Source organism: Kogia breviceps, chromosome 11 (assembly GCF_026419965.1).
Source record: "Kogia breviceps isolate mKogBre1 chromosome 11, mKogBre1 haplotype 1, whole genome shotgun sequence".
Taxonomy (NCBI): domain Eukaryota; kingdom Metazoa; phylum Chordata; class Mammalia; order Artiodactyla; family Physeteridae; genus Kogia; species Kogia breviceps.
The window spans coordinates 67,900,026-67,926,898 of record NC_081320.1 but is presented as its reverse complement, the minus strand read 5'-3'; the positions used below and the strand labels follow the sequence as shown (position 1 = coordinate 67,926,898).

The window sequence follows — 26,873 nt, the reverse complement described above, 5'->3', positions numbered from 1 at the left end:
AACATAAAGCCTGAAATCATAAACCTCCTAGAACAAAACACAGGGAAAAAGCTCCCTGATACTGGTCTTGGCAACAATTTTTTGGATAAGACACAAAAGCATAAGTGAAAAAAGCAAAAATAAATAAGTGGAACTACATCAAACTAAAAAGCTTATGTACAGCAAAAGAAACAATCAACAAAATTAAAAGGCAACCTATGAAATGGGAGAAAATATTTGCAAGTCACACTCACACACACACACACACACACACACACACACACACACACAATTCAGCCATGAGAAAGAAAGAAATTCTGCCATTTGCAACAATGAAGATGGACCATGAAAGCATTATGCTAAGGAAAATAAGTCAGACAGAGACACGGAAAGACTGTATGATATCCCTTACATGTGAAATCTAAAAAAGCTGAACTCCTAAAAACAGTGCATAGAATGGTGCTTGCCAGGGTCTTGGGGTGGGGAGAAACGGGGAGATGTTGGTCAAAGGGTACAAACTTCCAGTTCTTTTTTTTTTTTTTTTTTTTTTTTTTTTGCGGTATGCGGGCCTCTCACTGTTGTGGCCTCTCCCGTTACGGAGCACAGGCTCCGGACGCACAGGCTCAGCGGCCATGGCTCACGGGCCCAGCCGCTCCGCGGCATGTGGGATCTTCCCGGACCAGGGCACGAACCCGTGTCTCCCGCATCGGCAGGCGGATTCTCAACCACTGCACCACCAGGGAAGCCCAAACTTCCAGTTCTAAGATGAACAGGTACCAGGGATCTAACGTACAACATGGCAGTTATACTTAACAATACAGCGTGCACGTACACACACACACACACACACACACACACACACACACACACACTCATATACTTGAAAGATGCTAAGAGTAGATCTTAAATGTTCTTACCACAAAAAAGAAATGGTAATTACATGAGGTAATGGAGGTGTTAACTAACACTGCAGTGGTAATCATTTTGCAATATATAAGCGCATCAAACCAACAGGTTGTACACCTTAAACTTACACAATGTTAAATGTCACTTGTATCTCAATGAAGCTGGAGAAAAAAAGGAACTACTTAGAGACTTCCCTTTTCTACTTCTTTGTCTACCTCTAATACCTTTAATACATTGCCCAACACTATCAAACTCCCAAATGTGAACAGTACTTACCACATCCATCAAGCCACACCCTAAACCCCATAACTCAATGAAGTCTTACCTAATTTCCTACACTGGGAATAACTTTCTCTTGAACTCTCAGAACTATTTGTATTTTTCTTACAGCCCTCAACACTTCTCAGTCTTATATAGACATTATCTTCACATATTAATCTCACATTAGCTCCCTGAGGGTGGATGTAAGTCTTATTTACTTTTCTTTCTTTTAGTAGAAAATAACACTCTAATAAGAACACATATGCTCATTACTGAAAACTCAGAAAATACAGAAAAGTATATAGGAAAATACCAGCTATAATTCCACCCTCCGGCAATAATCCATGGGTAGAAATAAAATATAAAACTATGTTAAAACATATATATATATATACACACACACATATATGTATACCAACTCATTTTAAACACACAGGTCATATATACACTGAATTTTGTCTCTTTATTTAATGAGACCATTTTTATAACTTGGTTTATCTTATCTCCCACAATGTTTCAAATACAAAGAAGCTTTATTGTATATTTTGCTTTGGAAATTCAATCCTAGTGAATCTACCCATTGATAAGACACTATTGCGTTTTGGGGAATAATAAAAATGTTGCTCAGTATTTATAATATTCTTTCATATGGTGATACAGTGCTAGTTTATTAATTTTCATTACTTTTAATATTTCCAATAACCCTTAGAAAACGATGAGAACTCCAGGTCTTGAATTTTAATAGTCAAAAAATCAAGTTCCCACTTTAATTCAACTCCAACTAACCATTAAAAAAAAAAAAAACCCTAAAAACGTGCTTCAGTATATTTCCATATATTGCACACCCTGCTGTCCTACCCTAGGGTACTGCAGAGGGCTTCTGTAAAGCTATTCTGTATCCTTTAAGCAATTCTGTACACATTCACTATAAAAACTGTGTCATCAGTAGACAGCCATTCCTAAATGATTACACTCAATGATGTTGTACATTGGCAAAGCTTTAAAGTAAATCAGATGCAGCCTCCTCTCGCCTATTCATGTGACAAACATGCACCTTATGCTAAGCATCATACTATGAATTATGTGGGATGAAGAAAACACAATCTCTACCTTTAAGGGGCAAAGAGAATTAATAATATTGATTACTACCATAATCCAGGAAACACACAAGCTGCTTCACATACATTATGTGATTGAATCTTAAAGAAAGATACTATATTCCCTTTTAGAGATGAGGAAGCTTAGAAAGGTTTAGTAACTTATTCATTATCACACTAGCAAGTAGATGAAAAAAGGAGAACCCACTCTTATGCCTTTTGTGCTTCCTATTATGTCTTGCTTATTACACAAAGAGAGGCACATGATTTCCTGCTGTAGAACCTCTAATCACTATTATCTGAATACCTGAGCTTTATTTCTGCTCTGATCAGTGCCTTACTAATACTGATAACATGCATACAGAGTACAGAACTCAACAGGCAGACAGCTTCCCTCATTTTCAGATACATACACTGTGCACCTGCGATGAGAGAATTTATAACATTTTCTAGAAAATACAAAAAAACTACTCGAGCTACAGAAGCACCTGTCCAAGACAGCATGCTCCACACTTCCCTCCGACAGGAGGACAGATTGAGTTAAAGACAGACAAAAAGATAAGAAAGTTCTGAATTAATTTCACAGTCCTCCGTTTTCATACTAGACTTTTCTCTTCTTTGAAAAATGTCAAGAGAAACTAATAATTTTCTGGGATGTGTGCCTGTATTTTCAAATCCATTATAAGCAGTCATCAACATAAAAACAAGGAGGCCAAACACCACCTTTATGTCTCGTCCACCATGGGCACTTTTGGGAAAAGACATGGAGTAACAGTAAAGGATATCTGAGAGAAAAATGATCACCGATGTATTTACAAGTTTATTTTACTCACATTAAAAGTAATGTTTCTTAAGGCGATGGGTCCATCTTCTCTGAAATGATTTTTTTTTTAGGAGATACAGAATTGTTTAATAGTGAAATTAATCACAATTTGGACAGACTTTATAGTTGCCCTTTGACTTATCAATTTCAGTAAGCAAAATTTCAATCAAGCCTAGATATACTAATCAATTTCAGTAAGCAAAATTTCAATCAAGCCTAGATAAAATATACTAATCCTAAATAGCCCAGGTCTGTCACCTACCATTTCCCTTAAGCTGCTTACCACAGTGGGAAAAAAAGAAGAAATTTTAAATTAAATGCCAAACACTTGCAGACAGCACTTGTTTGGCTGATTAACTTATAGACAAGCATTACAAATAAATCTTCGCATGGTCTGCAGCAAATTAAATTCCACTGCTTTTAAGAACAAAGAATTCCTTGGCAAAGAGGATTAAGCAACTTTACACCCAGGAATGCCAGTTTAATTTAATTGTTCCACAATCCAAGATTTAATATGCAAATATCATTTTGATATATAACAGTGAATTTAACAAAGTGAAGAAACAAATTCAATATACAACCAGGCTGCCTTTTCTGAACTGTAATTATATACAATAAAGAAGCTGGCCCAGTCTTCCCCTCTCACCCCACATTATTGGGACTGAATTATATTAACATGAATCAGAACATGTGTAATTAAAGGTTAAAATTTGTAAACATATTCTAATTAAGAGTCTAAATAGCTGTACAATTAGAATACTGTAGTTAAAAATCATACTTCAATGATCTTCTTGGCCTCTTTGTAATTTCCTGTCTGTAGGAAGGCAAAGAAGAGATCATACAGCATAGTCATTTCACCTTGTTCTTGGCTCACGAAGTCCATTGCTAGAGAGGAAAGAAGAAAATATATTAGAAGACAAAATATAGACTAACACTGTATCACTTGAAGAGTTCTGAACAAATACAAGAAATCTTTAAAACAAATATTTAGAATAACTTAAAGGTTACAGCTAAATCAACCAATTTTCTGTCACATTCCTTATCTAACAGCATACATTTATGACATTAAGTACCTGTGACTAGCTTCAAAGAGTATTGGTGAGGATAAGGTTGAAAATCTCACAAAGGCAGATCATCAAGAAGCGGAGCAAAAAATAAGAGGGGTGACTTTTCAAAATTAAGTTACTAAAATCAAGTACATTTATAATGTTAAAAATCTACCTGATATTTTTCAACTCAAAAGTGTAACAAAGTTTCTCTGGATGTGCTTGCCTTCCTGTTAAATTTTCTCTTCACAGCAACACATTAAGATTAAATAAGCAAGAGGGGAAAAAAGAAAACTAACAACACTAACGTATTAGAAGGTGACTAACCTTTCTGAATTAGATCAGTCTCCCCTTTCTCTATCAGTTTACATAGGACATCATGAATCCTTGGTAGTATTTTATACTTTTCATGGCAGTCAATCGTGACTTCTAGAGCAGTAGGTAAGTCATCCCTTGGAAACATCAAAATATTAACAATGAATAAAATATATCTAATTAATTTGAGAGCTATACAATGACCAGTCAAAAGGTACACGAGTGAGTTTTATTTAAGGTAGAATATTACGAAGCCAAATTGGAAAAAAAAAATACAAGAAACAATCCTTATATAAAAATCAATGTTCAGAGTACAGACATCATCAGTGGTTCCCTGTTTTCCCTACTTCATCTTTTATTATTTTGCTTGCTAAATGGCACTCTTTAAAAAGTCCAAAAGATGAAGGCATTCTCTCAGATTATATATAAATTGCTATAAGAATGCATCATTCTAAAAACAAGGACTGGGCTTTCCTGGTGGTGCAGTGGTTGAGAGTCTACCTGCCGATGCAGGGGACACGGGTTCATGCCCCGGTCCGGGAGGATCCCACGTGCTGCAGAGCCATGGCCGCTGAGCCTGCGTGTCCGGGCTACGCAACAGGAGAGGCCACAGCAGTAAGAGGCCCGCTTACCGCAAAAAATAATAATAATAAAATAAAAATAAAAAACAAGGACTACTGTCAAATATTTTTTCCAACCACTTTGTGTTTATGGTCCTCAATAATTCCAGATTTGGGAAACTTTATTAAATGTCCATCAACAGTCATCGAGAAATTTTCAAGCACTTTCATCTTTCTCATCATATGTTTCATACTGCTGCCTCTCCAGATAAGGAGGAAGTAACTTTTTTTTTTTTAATTTACTTTTGGCTGCGTTGGGTCTTTGTCGCTGCATGTGGGCTTTCTCTAGTTGTGGTGAGCAGGGGCTACTCTTCGTTGCAGTGCATGGGCTTCTCATTGAGGTGGCTTCTCTTGTTGTGGAGCGTGGGCTCTAGGCACTCGGGCTTCAGTAGTTGTGGCGCATGGGCTTAGGTGCTCCACAGCACGTGGAACCTTCCCGGACCAGGGCTCAAACCCGTGTCCCCTGCATTAGCAGGCGGATTCCTAACCACTGCGCCACAAGGAAGTCCCAGGAAGAAGTAACTTTAGGATTCATATATATAGAAACTTACTATTGCTAAACCTAGGATATTCTTAGGGTTGGTGAATTCTAGAACTCTTTAAAAGTTTTTCATTAGAGGGTAAGCTTTTAAAAATTATTTCCAATTATAAAATCAAAGCTTCTCTATGTGGTTAATTAAAATAAAAAGATATTTTCGTTAAGTCAGTTTATTAAATAAGAGTGTGGAAACACATTCTTGTGGGTCCTCAAAACCTACTGTTTCCCTTGGAAAATGACAGTATGAGAACTTATTAAGACCTTGAAAAAGCTGTAGAGATTATGTGATCCAATTCTACTTGCCACCTTCCTTTATTTTTAAATAGATGAGGAAATTAAGGCATCTAGAGATTGACTGATTAGCCTAAGGCCACCAGGTAAACAGAGAAAGGCACTGTCATCAGGTCCCTGTACTCCCCCCTTTCAGTTGAGTACATCTAATTATACATTATGCTCTAGTAAAAGCAATGTTGTTTGTTTAACCTAATAAGGTGGTGTAATATGGAATAAGAAATTAAAGATTTTTGAAAAGAAAGTATGAAATGTATTAAAAAAAAGAAGCATGGTTAGAGACATGGACCAAAGTACAAGTAGCGACAACGGTGACAATCTTTGTGGAGAAAACACATTTCTCTCACATGTGCAACAATTTTCAAAAAGAAGAAAGCCTTTTAAAATTTTCCACTGAAGCCCTAACATTTTGGTTCATTATACAAATGTTATGTTGCCCTAGATTGAATTACTATTTTATCTAGATTAAGATTTTAAACTGTACTAAAAAAAGTAAAATACCATGAAGAAGCATTAATTTTACTACAATAATACTGACACAGTGAAAATGAGCCTATCTTGATGGAACTCTACCTTATCCCCTTACTAAGCCCTGTTTACAGTGCATCTTCCGGCACCCCACAGAGTCATTTGAATTTTTGTCATTTGGGGTGAAGACTAAATTACAGGTTAATTTCAAAACTGCAAGTAGATGTTGCAGGCTAGATTACTGTCATACAAGAGAAATGCTACAGTAGCTACCACATATGATATAAAGCTTTATATAATCAGTATTTTCCCTTGCTTCAGATACAAGTTCAGTTATTACCTTTCTACAATTCCATTTAATGGAAAACTACCAAAATATTTTTAAGAGAAAAACTAACACGCACTGATTTTTAAAAAGCAGTATAATTTGCTTTTTCAGATCAATTCCCAAACTAGGATAATATTGTCTCAATTGTATTTTCCCTACATTAGGTCAAAGCTATCAATAAATGAGTGAATAATTGTTCTGTCAATCAAAGAGACATGTTAATAGTCTTTGGTCTCCAAATATATGCTTCTGAAGATTATACATGCTCAGAACAACAACAGAAAAGACAAGTATAGCAAAATGGAAATAATTCATATATATCTGTTAGTAATTTTAAGTAACGATGTCACTGACCCCAGGTTGCCAACAAAATGAATTAGAAATCTATAGTGAAATATTTTGTACAAAGTGTGCTTACTGATGACAGAAATGAACTAAGGTCTAGTCGTTTCTTTTCAGTCCTTATTATCTACATTCTGACTTGTGTTTGGTTGGATCACGTCACTTTAAAGAGATAAAAATGTCCACTCCTCATATGATTTGATGCCATCATTAATCTTTCCTATTAAAGCTTGAAAACTTTGGGTGAGGGAAATGAAAGATATGATAAAGTATACAAAATTCATATTGCTGTGAAAATAGTTGTATACTCATAGGACTTTTGAATTTCAATCCCAATTGATAAGTACTACATGCAGCTTGGCTACAGCAGTGTGACACATTTCTAGAAGGGGTGATGAAAGCAGATTATCACAACAGTTGAACTCAAGGACCTTTGGGTTCCCTCCCAGTTCTAATACTCTAATGCAAGGTTCTATGAACTTGAGCTTGTTAGGTTCATCATCTCATATGCTTCACACCGGCAGAAAAAATCATCACATGAAAATACCACTTTTATTAGGCAGGATGAAATCAGTAAGTGCAGTAAAATATCAAATGGAAAAAGGTGGAAACTGCCTTATACCCAAAAATGTGGGGGAAGACTTTATCAATCAGTGTAATTCTAGTTTCTGTGACCGAAGATGATTCTGTGATTTCCTTAGTACACTTTAAAACACTAGAACTGATTTAAAACTCTACTCTAAAATAACAATAATCCTTTGAAGAAATCTTGTTGAAAACATTAATTCTGGATTCAAAACTTACTCCGTGCTTATTTCAGTATACATACATATTTCCTAAAGCTTTATATACAAACGGGTCACAAATTTTTAAAAGTCCAATCCTGATAAAAATTTAGCCACTGCTTTCACAAACCTCAAATAATACTAAGTGAAAATCAACTCTATAACATACTATTATCTCTAAGAAAAATCCACTGTGATATTTTCAATGACTAGACACCCCCCCAAAGTATTTCAATGATACACATAAAGTGATTTTCATAAATAAAACTATATATGCTAATAAAAAGTAATCAACCATTTTAAAATATTTTTGATTGATGCAAATTAACTCAAAACAAACCCTGGACATAACATTTATATGAGGCTGATCATAAAAATATCTACTTAAAGGTACCAGAAAACAAAGTCCTCCTAACTCAAATTCCTTTATATATAACTGTAAAAATCACAAATGTGTTTCATACAATCTTGAACAAGAACAACCAGTGACAACTATCTATCTACCTTTTGGTAGCTTTAAACTTAAGTCTCCTTACCTGTAGTAAATAAATTCCAATTTAATCAAAAATTTAAATGACAAGTATTAATTTTTTAATTGGAATAAAGTGCTTCAACATTATGCATAAAAGTGTTAGTGAAGTGGCGATTTACTTAAAGAGCTTACTGACTGAAAAGCTCTCAAAATCTGAAATCACTGGAGAAAAGAAGGGCTTTAGGGGAGAAAAAAGTTCAAAACAAGGGAGGGGGAAACAAAAAACACCTTAACACTCTAAAAACTGACTATTCTATAAATCTTAAGCAGATGTTCAGTGTAGAAAGAAATCAATTCAGGAGAAACCATCGACTTCACAAAAATTATTCTGTGAAGAGAACCAGCCCTTTAAAGAGCTAAATGTTTTTTTTTTCTGTTCATCATCTATAAATGCGGAATCTTCAAGGAGACTGGTGTTGCAATTACAACTAATCCTCCCCAAAAAATTAACTGTGTTGAAGGCTTTGTAATTTCCCTAGGTACAATTTAGCTGTCACTTACTTTCAAATTTACTCAAACATGCGTTCGGAACAGCACTAACTTCACATGTCAAGTGCTTTCCAGCCAATTGAGTCTAAACTGGAAGTCGGTGTTAAACAACTGAATGATTAGACAAGATAGCTCATTTCCCTGCTCTTTTGTTCAGAATAAAATGCCACATTTACATTATCAGGCTCAACAGGATTTTCTGACAGAGGGAGAAAAAACCCTACTGAACACTGTCCGTACTAAGCACATGAAGCCTGTCATTTACCAATCATCCTTCAAAAAGCAATAGCCATGAATGTAACTTAATTACGACCCAATGATCCTTGACGAAAAATCATCTTATCACTGTCCTGTCCCCCTAGGGCAAATGAACCACTTTTGTCCTTTGGCACTGATGATGCTAAATTCTTAATTGCAATAATGGAGTAAAAGAGCCAAACCTCCTTAATTTCCCTTCAGCACATAAAGAGTTTTACTCTAGAAGGCGAGCATTCCCATAAATAATAAAAGTATCCAGTACAAATGAAGATGCCAAAATTGAAGGGGAATGTATGTGACAGAATAACAGGCATTATAAAAAGTGTATTTCCCACTTCTGCAACATATTGAAGTGTTACAGTGAGTTTTAAAACGTATTGGTATAGGTTCATCTTAAAGAAATTGTGACCTTTATGAAGAACTCAAGATTAATTTAGCAAGAGTTCTGGGAGGATTATATGGACAAAGTCCATGATTCACTTAAATGAAATGCATGTGGGTATATACAGATTATAGCACAAATCAGCACAGAAAAATCCTAAATGGAAAGCAGAAATTAAAGCTTCTTTGATCATTTGCACTAAATATTCCAGTTAAACAGCTTCAGGTATTTTTCATATGAAATGAAACCAAAATGGATCAGCTATACAAGTGAATCTGAAACTGCATCATACAAATTTTTATGCTTTTAAAACTAATGGCCCAGATTTCCTTAATTTTATTTCCTTTATCATAGCATAAAGACTAATCAAAAGCTCTTTTAATCTATTTTAAAGCATTTCTTTCTTCCTTAATATGGAGGATCCAGGTCATCTTTCTGGATCAGGCACGATTTCAATTTAAAAAAAACTTTTTTTAAGTAGTTACAATGGAAAATGTTTAACATTCATGCGGACTACATGTAGACATGTGTCTTACAGAACAGTCCCAATGTAAACGAAACACATGAAAATTTTGTTCAATTCAGCATACATCTTTTCTTTTCAGTGCAAGTATTATTTTGATAATACAAATCAGATTAGTTTATTAACAACTTCTTCAAAATTTTGCAAACCTGTTATTTTGGATTTCCTTTGGCAAATGAATAAAAACAAAATGTATTATTTTTCATAACTGTAAAACTTTTAATACAATATCCAAGTAACAAACTGATACAATATTAAATTTCTCCTGTGTTTTATCCAATGCTGGAAAAGTCAGTCCAAAATTAATATCTATTGAATCTTAAATATATCTTTCTAAGGAACTCAACCTCGCGAATTTGTTCCAGAATTACAATTTGTAAGTGACAGCCTTCTTCAGAGTCTTTGCAATGACTTTCCAAAAAGATGCTTGCCTTTGAAAGGATGAAGATTTTGTAAAGTGTTCTGAAATGTTTCTCATAATTCTACCTCAAGTTTGAATAAAAGCCTCATTCTCCAGATGAGCTCATACCTGCTGAGGCCAATTACCTGACATTATTGAAGATTAAACATATTTAATCAAATCAAATACATGTAGATTTGGGGGCAGGCTAGCGTAGTTAATCCTAGTACTGCACTTGTCCTGATTCTGAATTAATTAGCTATCTTCCATCAGTTGGGAAAACACAATTGAAAATAAGTTGCAAAGTCAATGTTTTCCTCCAACTTAGCCCCCACCAGGAGTGCTACTACGGTTTTCTGCTAAACATGAAATTTCCTTTATCTCCTTTTAATTATTCTCCTGACTCTAGAAGAGTCAACAAAACCTTTTTATCATGACAGATGAAACTGAAGATCCTGTCATGGAAACTGCCTCTGCAAAGCAAAGACAGCAAAAAACAAAAACAAATTCAGGTAAATAAAAATAGAAGGTAATTTCTCTTTGTATCTGAAAGTAGTAAAAAAAAAAAATCATAAAAGACACTAATTTAGATTTCTCTAGCCCAATTAACAGGGACAGTCAGATTTTACTGAGACACACAAATTTCTGACTACTGTAAAATCAGAAGCACAAGACTATGCTCCACATTAACATCTGAATCCCATGCCATTTCCATTTTCCCTTGGGGGAAGTTCTCCTTGGTTCATGAGCCCCACCTGCAGACGTCTTCTGGAAAACTTTTGTATCTCCTGTCTTCAAAGTATTTCTATTTGTAAGATACTTTTTCTACCATGGCCTCATTTTCATTGTTATTTTATTTTTGCCCAGTGGCGGAGGAGGGCCTAATTTTTCTGGGCACTGGGCCCATTTCTTTCAAATCCCTATGCAGAGCTCCACATGCAATTTGCAGAGATGGGTCTTTTAAACAATCAAAAAAATTCTAGGAGGAAGCATATTAATTATAGGATTTCTATATAAAGGTGGCTGTGAACATGAGAACTCAATAACACAATAATTGTTTGAATCACTATTTCTTTAAAAAGATGTAATGCTGAGATTGTGGAGGTTAAGATTTAGCCAAATCATATAAGTTGATAAACTATTTTTTGATTGGATGGCAAAGAAATTATTTCATAAAACATTTATGTGCATGTATGTGTGTGCATATTTAGTTAAGAAATATTTTTATTCCACATTTTAAATTCAATACGAAATCATTCATTATATTAAATTAATTATACCCCCTAATAAGTAAAGAAAAACAACCAGAAATGTGGGAAGAATATGAGAACCGTTAAGATTTATCTTTTACTTTTCTCCTGACACTGATACGGCAACATCCAAACTAAAATTAGAAAATCACAATCACAAAATAAGCAGATTAAAAATTGCATTAAACCATGGAAGAGATGACAAAGAGGTAAGATCTCAGAAATTTTTTAAAACAGAAAAGAAAAACACAAAAGGAAAAGAATACTTTATCATCTTACTAAAATGTTTCACTCACTACAAGAGAGTAGGCTGACTTTATGATTTGCGCTGGAAAAAATACCTTAAATTGGGCACCAACATGAACATTCCAAACGTAAAAATTTTCAAATTCAGTAAATCTCACCCTATTAACAAAATTCACCTTCTTCCCAGAAGACACAGAGACATCTTCTACAAATATTTATCGAAGCTAGAATAACTACTGTATTGGTACATGCAATTAAAATACTACATGGAGGAAAGGAGCAATGAAGAGACGCTGCCACATCATTACCTGAATAACAGTCATGAAGCATAATCAAAAGCCCCAGAGAATACTTCTTTCTTATATTTATTAATAACACTTATAAGGCTCAAAACTGGGAAAAACTAGATTTGGCTTAATGTAATATCATCACATGCCCCACAAAAAAAAAAATCACCATAGATCATTCCATTGAGAAGTAATCCACAGGACCACATGGCGGCTGATGATTTTAAAGGTCACCTACTCCACAGAAGTCCTCTTATTTTGTGGTGAATAACCTCGAAGGCTTCCACAGCACCAGAGAATTTACAAAGTATAATCCCCAAAGGATTAGATTCATTCTTTCAATGCCAACATTTAAAACTGAAAATTAAATTAACTTACTTTTCCAGATATAGGGTGACCAATGGGGAACTTAAGGTGGTAGATGGTTTCGCTAACCCTAGAGTCACGATGGCTTCATGCAACTGTTTTACTGTTTCAGTTTCACCTCTTAAAGCTGCGCCATTTAGGATGTGGAAAAAGGACAAGACTGTTGCATCTTTGATAAGAACATCCTTCTCTTTCATCTCCTTTAGAATGTTAATAGCATCTACAATGAAGTAGCACAAAAGACCCTTAGGTAATTTCATGTAGGGAAAACAAACTGCTATTAAAACAGCATTTCAAGCCCAGCAGGAATGTAAATTCTAGTGTATAATGCCGATTTCAAGTTAATTACTACTTGCATTTCTAAACGAGACTACAATTATAAATCCACAATAGCATGGTTTTATCATTTCCCTGCAACTTTGACTACAAATTATAGATAGGGACTGTGTGCCCACTCTGCACCACATAACCCTGTACTGTCTGCCCTATAGCTGTAAGATCCTCCTAAATGGATGCTTTTATCGTTCAGAGCTAACATCTGCTAAATCACACCATTGTTTCTTCAGCAGATGGCTTGTCAGGAGGCCAGATAATAAAGATGTGTTTACACTGTATATACAGCCAGACTAATGGTCTGATACCGATAGGGCCTGTTTGCTATGTCGATACTAATTAGCCAAGCAGAGCCAATGAAAGCTTTCCAAAAGACTGCATGTTAATACATTAGATTCATTAAGCTTCATTAGGAAGGCAGAAACAAACATTTTAGGATATGGAATAAGTGCATTTTTATAATGTTGTTCTTAATTATTGCACAAACAAAATGTTTTGACCATTTTACAGAAAATAATTTTTAAAAAGCAGGCTAATCTTCATAAAGAATTTTCTGTGTTAGAAGGGTTTCCTAGGAAAAAATTCAATGTTCAAATCAAATATTTTCTCCACACATTTTTCACTATAAAGATTTTTTTAAAATCTTCTCTAGGAATAAAAGGAAGAGAGGGAGGTTAAAAAAAGTTTCAAAATAAAGCCCAATGAGAAAGAAACAAGCAAACAGTAAGAATTATCAAGTGTAATTACATTAGGTTTAGCATTATCTCAACTATGAGAAAGTTAGAGTATGTACATCAACAATATAATCAGCTAGGCTCTCCCCACAAACTTCTATGTAAAACCTTATTAAAGTATACATTTTGTTAACGTTATTAAAAGCGAAGACAAAGACTACTGCAAAATTCATATTCTTGAATAATGGTTATATTTATAGGTTTTATGTTCAGCCTTCTAATGTTCTTAAGCAATAACAAAGCCATTAGTGCAGGCATATAGGCAAATTGTGCCATAAGTCATGATCTTCAAACTCAAACCAAACAGCAATGCTAATAAAAACTAGCTACAGAAATGCAAAAAGCACTGAGCTGTGCAAATGTAAATGACAAGCTTGCCAATCCATTAAAACTAATGGCCTACACTGTCCATGCAGCTCTGGCTGGATTCACATGCAAATTTGTATGCAAAGTGTTCCAGCACTTTGCAAGACATGATATACCATTAGTATCAATTCACATGTTATTCCAGTGGCAAGATATTTGCATCACATGTTTCCTTTATGTGCTGACACTTACCTTGGAGCTTGCCATGTTTTCCCAATACTTTTACAAGTCTTACATACTTGCTGGTATCAAGGACAGCAGAAGAATCTAAACGGTCACTAAAAATTAAAGCCATATTTATATTATGTTAGAAGTTGTTTAACTGTTAAAAGGACTGCAATATCTACTTGATCACTTTTCAAAAACTCATCAGAGTCTGAACTGCTATTAACATTGGTCTCTACAATTTAGTTAAGGTTTATTTTTTTTTATTTTTTATTTTTTTTGTGGTACGCGGGCCTCTCACTGTTGTGGCCTCTCCCGTTGCGGAGCACAGGCTCCGGACGCTCAGGTTCAGCGGCCATGGCTCACGGGCCCAGCCGCTCCGCGGCATGTGGGATCTTCCCAGACCGGGACACGAACCCGTGTCCCCTGCATCGGCAGGCAGATTCTCAACCACTGCGCCACCAGGGAAGCCCAGTTAAGGTTTATTTTTGAAGCCATATACAAATCCACATGTAATTATATTCAAAGTGACGAAGTAAAAATCTAACACTACATATATATTGCATCTTTCCATCTGCAAATGACAATAAGGAACTCTTTTGTATCATGGCACTTAAGGTGATTCTAACTTTGTCATGAATACTGAAATACCCCTGAAAAACATATTTTTATTTGGCAAATGTATCAGGATGGGAAACCAAAGATACCTTAGAAATGGACAGAGTTTTGTTTACCCTACAGTACAGAAAGTGGAATATTTAACAAGCTTTATAAAATAGTTACCATCACCACTGTTATCATATGCAGTTGTATAATCAAGACAAAAAAAACTTTGGCTTTAAGGAATAGAACGTCTTATCATACTTAAACAAAGACTCCTTGCTGAAAACAAGCCATAATTAATCAGTCTTATAGTATGAAATTTCAAAAGCACAAAAGAGAATTTTTAAAATTCACATTATATGAGAGTAGTATTCAATCTACATGATCCATCAAGGACTGTGTATCAGCATACATGCTGATGATTTGTTTCAGTGCCAGGGTACTCACAATTCTCGTTTCAGGTTCAATGCCTCTTCTGCATTATCATGTCGACAGCACAAATTTATTAAAGAGGCATAGCCACCGATAACCATATCTGATTCATATTTTGCTTTCAATTCAAGAGCTTTATGCATGTTCTAAAATAAAGGACAGAAGTGAAAAAGAAATAAGAAATTAATATAAAAGTAAAATAAAATTTCTAGTTTCAATGTTCAGAGTGTAAAAAAAGTTAATAGTACTTTTAAAATAAGTGGATTCATGTTATTAACTTCACCTTGCTCCCTGAAAAGAAATGGATTCATGTTACTAACTTCACCTTGCTCCCTGGTATTTTTATTTGCCTTTTAAAAAGCAGGAAAAGATATATATATGTAGGGTTTAAAAGATTTGTTATCTACACTGCAAAACAGGCCACTATGCCAAATTTGATGTTTTAAGGTTTGGGTATTGTATTATAAAAAAAAGACTTCCAGATTAAATATGTACCAAGTGAGCCCTTACTCACCGTCCAATTTCCATGCACAGAAATATCTATCATTGCAACATTCCTTACAGTCTAGTTCAATATCCAAGTAATGTAAGGAAATATTTTAAAATTTAATAGTACCATGTTATAACCTTAAAGTCAGCTGTTATTTTTGTTCCCCTAGAAACACAGGCATAAGACCAAATGATACTGAACTAGAAACTGAAAAAGTCTGGTGATATACCACAAATTGCAGACGCACACTAAAATGAACACAAAGTACAGCTGGACGCCTGCTGAAAAAAGGCAAGAGACCCTTTATCTCAGAAAGACTTTTTTCTAGCAGGAAAATGGAATTTCAATCCCTGCATTAACAACCCAGTAATATTTGACTTGCAAATGACTACTGCATGTATTGGTTGCTTGACAATCTAGATATAAGAGACCGGAGCCATGGCTTGAAAGGACATTTGGCATGTCTGATAAACCTATCATGGCTGTTACTATCATTCACTTTGCAGGTTATTGTAAACAAACTACAGCAACCGGAAAACATGTCATTCAAGGTATAGCTGAAATTAGCTAACCTTTCATTTGATTGCATTCTTCACAGACATGATGTATAATAATTAATTGTAAAAATCATAAATATTACATTTGGCTTTGCTTACTTTTATCTATAAAGAATTTTTTTTAACCTTAATAGCATATTTGAAATAGTTAAAAGTTACCTCTTCTGAACACAGCATTAATATGAGTTGCTTTAGGACATCTCCTATAGGTTGATTTTCAGCTTTTAGTTTTTCAAGTTTAGACTCCAAATCAGATGATGTAGGCTGCATAGTCTACAGAAATGGAAAGAAAAAAGAAGGAAAGAAATTTCCTACAAAGAAAATGCACCCTTTGTCACTCTTCCCTTTAAACTGACCTTTCCCCTAAATGTCATAAATGCTATCATGGATGTTAATCTGGGGATCTGGGGATGGACTCCAGGGGTTTATAAAGCTCCTGAGATTATATGCAAATTTCTCAGATATGCCGATTTTTTTAAGATATGCTGATTTTTCTGAAATAGCTTTTACCAACTTCTTAGAGGTACATCGATGACGAAAATGTTAGGAACCAATGGTTTTATAAGGAAACAGTCTAGAACTCTCATTAAATGTGGTTATTATAGCATGTAGAATCTACTCAAAAGCCTACTTACTCTTCGAGAGTCTGTCTTCTCTCTTTCAACCAACATATTAACATCCTAAAATTGGGATTTAAATTAGAATCAGAAAACATGTGGAAAATATATTAGCAAATGTCAAAAGCAAATTTTGGAAATTTCATTTCATTTTACTGTTATTTTTCCATCTTCCAAAATTTTCCAGAAATTCTGTTCATGCTTTATAAACATTGTAATAAATACTTTAAACACATTCTTCAATATATAAACAGCATTTACCAACAATCAATGAAAAGCCTTGTTTTAAAGGTTGTCATTTAAATAAACTTCTGGCCAAAAGCAACATATTTAAATAAAATTTTAACATGCTTTTATATATAAATTAAGCATTTAAAAAAGCTGATTACTGTTTAACACACACCTTAATCAATTCAGGAACATGGTAGCTATCCAGCAGATTACGAATGCCTCTGTAGATATTTTCAGGAATTTTTACATTCTGTGCAAAGGGAAGGGAGGAGAAAAAACAAACTGAGTTTTAGACAACCAAACTGAGATTTGTCTAACAGTAATTTTCTCAGACATAATTTAAGTCTCCAACTCGTCTATGTCATTGAGAAGTGGTCTGGTTGTACTTAAAAGCAGCAATTTCAAATCTAATAGATACATGTCAGGCAGGACAGGCATTATATAGCAAAAAATGAAATGGTACCATCTCCATCAGCTGATGGAAGTATTGTCTCAAACGCTCCTCCTTGGCCTGTACCTCTGAGTCACTCATGCTGTCAATCAAGTTATAAAGAAAATAGCCAACAGCTTCTGTGGAAAAAAACAAGAGAAAGCATTCCACTAAAATTACTGAGACTGTCATGTTATCAAGATTAATTTATAAGAAATCATTTTGGTGTGAGATGTCACCCTGATGAGAGGCTCTGAAATGGCAACAATGATCACTGAGGCATAGAGATTATGTGGTTTGGGAGCACATATCTAACTGGTGAGTGAAAGGAATATTAATTATTTTCAGACCGAGTGACAGCTTTTCAGTACTGAATCTTACTTCAATCTATCTTTTTCCACCACTCTGTGACAGAAGTTGTCCTGCCCAAGGCCTTACCCCTTTCCCATCCAAATCACAAACCGTGAGAATAAATAAATGCCTTGTACACATTTCTGTACTAATTTTTTGGTGGGCAATACTTAGGGAAACATAAAATTAGAGGATTGTTAAATGTTGAGTATAGAAAGCTAAATAATTTTAATAAGCAGATACAGTAATCCTGTGGAGAGCTGCCTATTAGCCAATGAAAAACCGAGATTAACAAAGATGCTTTGTAACAACAGTAATTTTCCTATGCATTCAAGCATAAAATGTATAGGGCCATGTGTTAATACCTAGGATAGAAAAATATGAACTTTCAAGAAGGGTACTTTCTTACAGAAACCCATATATTCTAGGCTTTATTATGTAAAAACAAAAAACATTATATGTCAAATAATATATTTTGGGTAATAAATTATATTTAAGTAGAAAAATCTACAAGAGCGCTTTACTATTTTATATATTTGATTATACTGGCAAAACATTAAAATCACATAAACACTAAGGATTACTAATTTTTAAGCCTATTTTGATCGATTCTATAAGAAGCATTTCCTCAATATCTAAAAAAAAAGCTCACCCAACCCTCCCTTTAAAAAAACAATTATGATAAAACCAAACACCTCATAGATCTCAAAATGTTGTGGTTATAAGTATGTAGATTTATAACCAGATGTTTTCAAATTTCACTTTCAAAAAGAAAATGTTTACTGCTGTAATTCTTCTAGTCCATCATTACACAGAAGAATGGATTTGTGGATAAGTTACAATCATCAAAATTGAAACGCTACCCGTTGGTCCTGGAGGCTCCTGGCAATAACGTCCATCCTTGTACAACAGTTCTGTTATCTGGTAAGACAGAAAATGCGTGCATTGCAGCGAGAAGCAAACAAGAACAAATACAATCTGAAATTGAATTCTTGAAATAATAAAGCCTCTCTCCAGTAAGGTGTTATTCTGTATCATAGTAATTCAACACCATCCCCACCTGCCAAGGAGATTGTTTCATTTTTAAATAATAGACTTGTCTTTTAAAAACAAAAACAAATCCATGTTGAAGGAAAACTGCAATGTTTCATAAAATGTCACTAAGAAAGCCTCTAATCTGATCTGTTTATATACTGTTTTAAATAAACTGTTATAATAGGAAATAGCTTATAGAAATTATCAACCAATGTTATTTGTCATTGTACTGTTTTTGGTCTTGTTGAAATTGGTCCAGTTTCCTCCTTTTAAATGAAGTTTTACAGAAATAAGAAAGTAAAATATCCTGAACCACTAAATAACTTTTTTTAAAAAAGTTTTTCAACATATTCCCAGTCATTTTAATGGCATTAAAACAAAAGGGGGTCGAAAGTTCTAACATGTTTATCATTGATTCTTATCAACTGAATACACAAAAACTAAAGATTCACTCATCAACGTTAATTCTGCCCAGAAAATTTCAATTTTAAATTCAAATATATATTTTATGATGAAAACGATTACAAAACCTACCTACAGTACTGACATCTAACTTTTGAACACAGTACTTGACTATATATCCACAGGCAGAAGATGATATAAGAAAGGAACATAGTTTTCTGAAGTGATATGAGTTAGGAATTCTGAATTACCTCATGTGTATACTACGATTGAACTTATTTGTTCTTTAAATAGTGCCTGGCACATACCATAAGTATTAACAACTCAAACTACAGCAGCTTCTTCAACTATTTATTTTCTAATATGGAAAATTAGGCAAAACTGACCATACCCCACTTCACTCCACCATGAAATCATGCTGCTGTCAATAGCAATTCAAAGGTTAAGGTAGAAACTGTTCAAAAGCAAAACAAAAGAAAACAATCCTTACCTACAAACTGTTTTTTAACCAACACAGACATGTGTAGAAGGTAGACAATAAATTCTACCAGAAGCTGTAGCCATACATCAAACATGACAGCCAAATTTAACACCAAATTTTGAACAAAGACACATTTAATAAACCAATGAATAATCTTTCTAGTCAAAAAATTAGTTCTAAATATAAATATCTCAACCATATATTATAACTGACTATATAGTTTGAATGGCAGTTTAATACTAAAAACAGAACTGAATGAAAATGAGATTTAAAAAAAATATTTAAATTGGGAATTCCAATCAATAATGTGCATTCTGATTTTATTAAGCTACAAATATTCTTGTAATTCAGCATAAGGATCATTGTATTTCCTGCATAAAAGCAGTTAACTTCTTAAAAAGATAGCAGTTTAAAATTGATTTGTATATCATTCATATATAGATATACATATAGATACACTTACATAAACATATACACACATGCATATATTTTTAAAAATAATTATTAAATCTGTATGGTTACTGCAATAATGTTAACAGTTGTTTTTTGGAAAAGTTGAAAACCTTATGAAGAATTTAGGACAAAGTAAAGGATCACTTCAATAATAAATTTCATGCTCCAGGAAAGCAGTTTTAAAACTAAAACGAACAACTTGAAGATTCTAAATTCACTTAATTTATAATGATACATGACAAATATATGAGCCTATTATAACTTTTGCTTTTTATATACCATGTTATGATTTGCAATATTAGGAATACTTACCTTGCTCCAAAGATTTATATTCATAGACCTGCAGGGGGCAGCAAAGGATTAAAAATAAACCCAAAAGTTAAAAAAAAATTTTAAGTTAAAAGACACTAGCAATTATTATATGCAATGCATACAGATCAAAGCCCTAAAATATATAAGTAAATAAGTGTTTCCAAAATCAAAGTGAATTTTCAAGCCAAGGTAATTTAGAAAGATAGACTCTCATTTACTTTGAAACCTCAAAAATAAAGAGGTTTACTGATTCTTGCTCTTGGCTCTGATTCAAGAACAAGAATCATTAAATCCTGGGGTCCCAGTTTGATGGAGCAGGATATTTGCATGGTCTCAAAGTGTCTACCCAAGACTGCTTATTACTTGTAATGGTAAGGACAGTAACCACATAATGGAGAAATCGAACCAATAACTTCACTGAGTGATCAAAATTAACACCACTAATGAGATGCTGATGGACACATTTTAGATTTAATTCCCTGAAAAGGACAGAACATCACTCCTGCGGTATTCCAATCAGGGATGTAACATGAAACTAATCATGGGGAACCATCATGAGGAACATTCTAGAAAATAACCGGCCTGTATTCTCCAAAACTATTAATGCCATAAACGACAAAGGCTGAAGAACTGTTCCAGATCAGGGAAAATTAAAGAGAAAAGACAACTAGGGCTTCCCTGGTGGCGCAGTGGTTGGGAGTCCGCCTGCCGATGCAGGGGACGCTGGTTCGTGCCCCGGTCCGGGAGGATCCCACGTGCCGCAGAGCGGCTGGGCCTGTGACCCATGGCCGCTGGGCCTGCGCGTCCGGAGCCTGTGCTCCGCGGCGGGAGAGGCCGCAGCGGTGAGAGGCCCGCGTAGCGCAAAAAAACAAAAAAAAAACGAAACAAAACAAAAAGACAACTAACATCCGTCCCTGAACTGGATTCTGTTCTGGAGGGAGGAAAATTAAAAAATAAAAATAAATAAATAAATTTTTAAAAAAAGAGGGGCTTCACTGATGGCGCAGTGGTTGAGAATCTGCCTGCCAATGCAGGGGACATGGGTTCGAGCCCTGGTCTGGGAAGATCCCACATGCCGCAGAGCAACTAGGCCCATGAGCCACAACTACTGAGCATGTGCGTCTGGAGCCTGTGCTCCGCAACAAGAGAGGCCGCGACAGTGAGAGGCTCGCGCATCCCGATAAAGAGTGGCCCCCGCTTGCCGCAATTAGAGAAAGCCCTCACACAGAAACGAAGACCGAACACAGCCAAAAATAAAATAATAAATAATTTTTTTTAAAAAGCAGTTTCTAAAAAAAAATTTTTTTAATTAAAAAAGAGCGAGAAAGAGAAAATAATTGATAAAACTGGTATATGAGCTCTATTAGATAAAAATATTCCATCAACGTTAAATTTCCTGCATTTGTCAACTGTGATGCAGTTGGGTTAAGGGAACATCCTTGTTCCGTGGAATTATATACTGACATATTTAAGGATAAAGGGTCATGACATGCAACCTAAGCCCAAACAGTTCCAAAAAATTAACATTTATATATACATGCATGTATAAACAGATGGAGAGAATGTGTAATGATAATGTCAAAAAAGGCTAAAAAGTTAATAAATAGGGTATATAAAAGTTCTCTATACTACTCTTGTAATTTTCTATAAATTTGAAATTATTTCAGGAAAGCAAAAAGAACGGCTCACCCAAATTCTGACTGTTTAAATGAAAAATCATTTACAAAACTGGGTAATCAATGAACCTCTTATACTACTTAAGCTTTGTAAACTTAATGTCTATAAGCTTTGTATATTTAATTCAAACAAAGAATCTACTTTAAAGAGACTAGTTACGTTTTAATGATAATTTTACAATGCGAATGATTTATATATTTATTATAATTATGTATATTATACTTAACATTGTAAAATAGCCACAAAACTTACAAGCCTTTTTAAACCTATACCCACAAAAATTCATAGCCCTCTTTAAACTTGAGGTTGGGTAGTTTAGGGTGGACTTTTGGTACAGTGAGTTAATAAGGCACTTATTTTTAACTTTAAAAACATTCAGAATGAACTACTGACACACCTGACTACTTGGATGGATTTCAGGGACATTACACTGTGTGAAAAAAGGCCAATCTCAAAATATGATATACTCTATGAGTCCAGTTATATAACCTTTGCAAACTAAAATTATAAAAATTGACAACAAATTAGTGGTTGCCATAGGTTAGGGATGGTGGATGGGAGATAAAGAAGTACTGGGGGCAGGGGGTAATTTGTAGTGATGGCATAGTTCTGTATCTTCAGTGTAGTAATGGTTACACAAATCTATACATGTGATAAAATGAGATGTTACCATTGGGGGAAAATGGATGGAGAGTATACAGGCCCTTTGTGTCCTATCTTTGCAAATTCCATGACTCCATAATTACTTCAAAACAAAAAATAAAAACACGTTCCATGCCCCTCTAGAATCCTCTGCCTTATGATAAAATCATCCCTCCTACTAAAGCACATTAAGAAAAAGTTTTGAAAAAGATGAAATCTTATTCATAAGTGGGGAAAAAAATGTTTACGAAGCCCTGCATTTAATAGTGTTTCTTCCAATTTTGGAGAAAACTCTTTGAGTAATCAGTTAGCAGAAGACATGATAAACTGACCTAAAAATTGTATCTCTAGGCTGAACTGGAAGACAATCTCTCAACTGTTACAAGAAAGTTTTTCATCTCATCCATCTACTGATTACAGAGCAGCCTCCTCCGACTACTTGACACTTCCATGTTTAAAAAAAAAAAAAAAAGTTTTGGTTTTTGTTTTTTTTTGGTTTTTTGGCCATACAGTAAGTGAAAGAAGAGTGAGCACTCAAAATATGAAGATATGGACTTTCCTGGCGGTCCAGCAGGTAAGACTCCGCGCTCCCAATGCAGGGGGCCCGGGTTCGATCCCTGGTCGGGGAACTAGATCCCACATGCATGCCACTACTAAGAAGCCCACATGCTGCTACTAAGAAGCCCGCACACCGCAACTCAAGATCCCTCATGCCACAACGAAGATCCTACGTGCTGCAATCAAGACCTGGTTCAGCCAAAATAAATTAATTAGTTAAAAAAAAAGAAGATAAAATGCTGTGCAGTGAAGAATAAGATACAGTAAAAATCTATATTGATAAAAAAAATCAGGCATCATTTTTGGTTAGGCTAGAATCTGCTTTAATTCCAAGAAATTTGAACCTATAGATAGATGCTTACCACACCTAAGGAATTGGGGTAGGGGGTGGTGGTGCTGGGGAGGAAGGTGGGAATAAGGAGAGTAGGTAAATCACTTTGCAAGGACTTGAGAAGCCAATGTCCAAAAGTGTACAATATTAAGTGGCAAGATTTGCAGTGGTTTGTCATCTGTCCTGTACCATGGACCCCTTTGGGAATTTGGTGAATTCGTTTTCTCAATTACTGTTAGTTTTGTCAGGTGTGATAACATTACAGTGGTTGTTTTATTTAAAGTAAGTTCTGAGGTATATACGAGACAGAATGACAAGAGGTCCATAATTTTAAACAGTATAGGGGAAAAAAGGGGGGTGGGGGTGGGGAAGGAATAAATGAAACAAGACTGACCAAATCTTAACTGTTGAAGCTGGGCACTGGTTACTTTGGAGTTCTACTTTCGTGAATGATTGAAACCTCCATAATGAAAAATAAACACATACCATCTCTGGTCTAAATTTTACATCTCTATTCTAACTCTCAGCATTAATAAACTGGGCTTTCTTTTTAAGAAAAGCTACTTTAATCATCTTTCATCAAACATCAACTTAATGTAGAACAAAAATATTCCTAAGATAGTAAATTGCCATCAAACCTGGCATGAAGTACCTAGGGAAGGCATAGAGGCAAACTTTCAAATTTGTACACATATCTAGAATAACTGAAAATGACTAAAAGCACTACCTTGAACGTGAAGCTTCATGACAGATGGCACAGGTCCAGAAAAAACAAACTAAAAAACCCACAAAGAATCTTTTAAACTAAGCTGTGTGAAGGATAGTTAACACTTCTTCATCACACACTCAATCCCTGCAGTCTGGCTTCTGGCCCCAAACTTCCACTGAAAGTACTCTTACTATTACCACTGATCTCAATTCAAAATTCAACTAACACCTTCTGGTCCCCTTTGACTAAGTTTTGTGATTTGTGTTGTTGATCATTCCCTGCCAGTCTTCCAGTGATGCTACTCAATCTGTTTCAGAAATTCTCCTTCCCTAGGTGCTCCTTAAAAACAATCCTCTGTACTAGGTTCCAAGTGCATTATATTTTTTAATTTTTAAGACAATCCTGCAAGTAGGTATTTAAATTCCCTGTTTCACAGAAGAAACAGACTCAGAAAGGCTAAGTTTAGCATTATCTTCACTGGAAGTTCCACAGGCACCTAAAAGGATCCCAAGAATTGTCGATTATCTCTTGCTGTTGTCCTATTCCCCCACCTACCCTTACCCGTACCCTTTTCTCCCCGCTTCAAATATCCATTGTCAGTCTTATCTTCATTATGTCAATCTTTCAGTGGCTGCAAGCCATGACTCAAGGTCTAAACTTCATAACTTAGAATGAGGTCATTTGTGAAGAGCCCCAGGCTACCATTTTGGCTTTATTTCTTGCTATTATTTCATGGGCAACCATTATGTCAATCTATCATCACGTTCCCAAATGCACTGTTCTCTCAGCTACAATGCCTTTGCCTGGAATGCCCTTCCTTCCCCTGGGCAAATGCTTATTCATCCTTTAACCTCAGTTCAGCACCTTCTCTACACATCTTGCCCTGACCCATTCCTCCCCTAACCTTGGCAGGAAAAGACAGTGATTCAGTTATAAATATATATATATATATATATATTCTCTTTCATATTCTTTTTCATTATGGTTTATTACAGGATATTGAATATAGTTCCCTGTGCTATACAGTAGGACCTGCTGTTTATCTCTTTTATATATAGTAGTTTGCAACTGCTAATCCTAAACTCCTAATTTATTCCTCCCCCCATTTCACCTTTGGTAACCGTAAGTTTGTTGTCTATGTCTGTGAGTCTGTTTCTGTTTTGTAAATAAGTTCACTTGTATCATATTTTAGATTCCACATAAAAGTGATATATGATATTTGTCTTTCTGACTTACTTCACTTAGCATGATAATCTCTAGGTCTCTCCATGTTGCAGCAAATGGCACTGTTTTATTCTTTTTATGGCTGAGTAGTATTCCATTTTGTGTGTGTGTGCATGTGTACACACCACATCTTCTTTATCCATTCAGATAGTATCTTCTCCTCTATATATTCATAATTATCAAGATAAGTTTGCAGTTGCTTTCCTATTTTCTGGTACCTAGTTAACAAGTTGGGGGCAAGAAGATTCCTATTCATTCTTGAATTACCTATTACCTCACAGTCCCAGCCCTTAACACACTAAGAGCTAATATTTCCTGAGTACTCACAAACTGTACTTCATGAAGTACTTCCCTTCTCCTTGTAAAAATGTCATGAGTGGGAGCCTCACTGGCTGACTGAAAAGAGGAACTTAACACCTGGCACTTAACTTGGTTGACTGTGACAGGGCTAGTGTCAGAAACTTGATTTTTTTCAACATGTGAAAGGCAGCTCTGCTCCAATGGTACAGATTCCCACTTGTCAAGTTCAAACTCTTGCCACTGGATCAGAAAAATCTCTCCTTATATCACAGAACTCTTTATCTATGGACTACGAAGACTTAAGTGCCTCCAAGCCAATTCTCAAACATTTCTCTTTTTGGTATTTGCCAACCAAATTTTGAACCATCTTCAGCGACATTTTGTCTCTTAGAAGTGACTCAATATTTCTGGGGTGGAGTTTTCAGTAATATACAAAATGTACACTGTCTTCTTTCTCATTTGAACTTTGTTCAGCTGGTGCTATTAAGAGGAAAGAAAGTCTTATTCATACTAAACATATTCTTGCCCTGGATTTGACAGAAGAATTCACTAACTTTACCAGTCAGAGTAAATGCCCTTTTTCAAATACTTTAAAATAGCTTTATTTTTAAAAAAAATTAAAAGTAAAAATTCCCTAATAACCTTGAATAATCTCACCCTAACTAATAGCAATATTGAATTTTAAACATTTTATATAGGTGACTTTGCCTCTATAGGCTACCAATTTCGCTTATACATTGGGAAACTTCGGGAAGGCATGACACTTAATTGGTATTCAATGACCATCTCCTGAGCTTATCAATTTACAGAAATAACTAGCTTGCCACTTAAACACCACTCAAACACCACTCTCAGAATATATGAAGAAAACAGTGTTGGTCTTTCAAAAATATTGTGGGATAGCATAA

At 34.9% G+C, this 26,873-nt stretch overlaps 1 protein-coding gene across 1 annotated transcript in view; it reads right to left on the bottom strand.

Moving 5' to 3' along the window:
- LRPPRC (leucine rich pentatricopeptide repeat containing) overlaps positions 1-26,873 on the bottom strand; it is a 108,398-nt gene that overhangs the window by 39,507 nt on the left and 42,018 nt on the right. The window contains exons 15-25 of the mRNA XM_059079400.2: positions 20,525-20,552; positions 18,705-18,762; positions 17,524-17,630; positions 17,233-17,310; positions 16,848-16,892; positions 16,372-16,485; positions 15,181-15,311; positions 14,158-14,243; positions 12,545-12,752; positions 4,440-4,564; positions 3,845-3,951 (exon numbers count right to left, since the gene is read on the bottom strand). Of these exons, the coding sequence (XP_058935383.1) occupies positions 3,845-3,951; positions 4,440-4,564; positions 12,545-12,752; positions 14,158-14,243; positions 15,181-15,311; positions 16,372-16,485; positions 16,848-16,892; positions 17,233-17,310; positions 17,524-17,630; positions 18,705-18,762; positions 20,525-20,552 (1,087 nt within the window). The remainder of the gene's footprint in view (positions 1-3,844; positions 3,952-4,439; positions 4,565-12,544; positions 12,753-14,157; positions 14,244-15,180; positions 15,312-16,371; positions 16,486-16,847; positions 16,893-17,232; positions 17,311-17,523; positions 17,631-18,704; positions 18,763-20,524; positions 20,553-26,873) is intronic.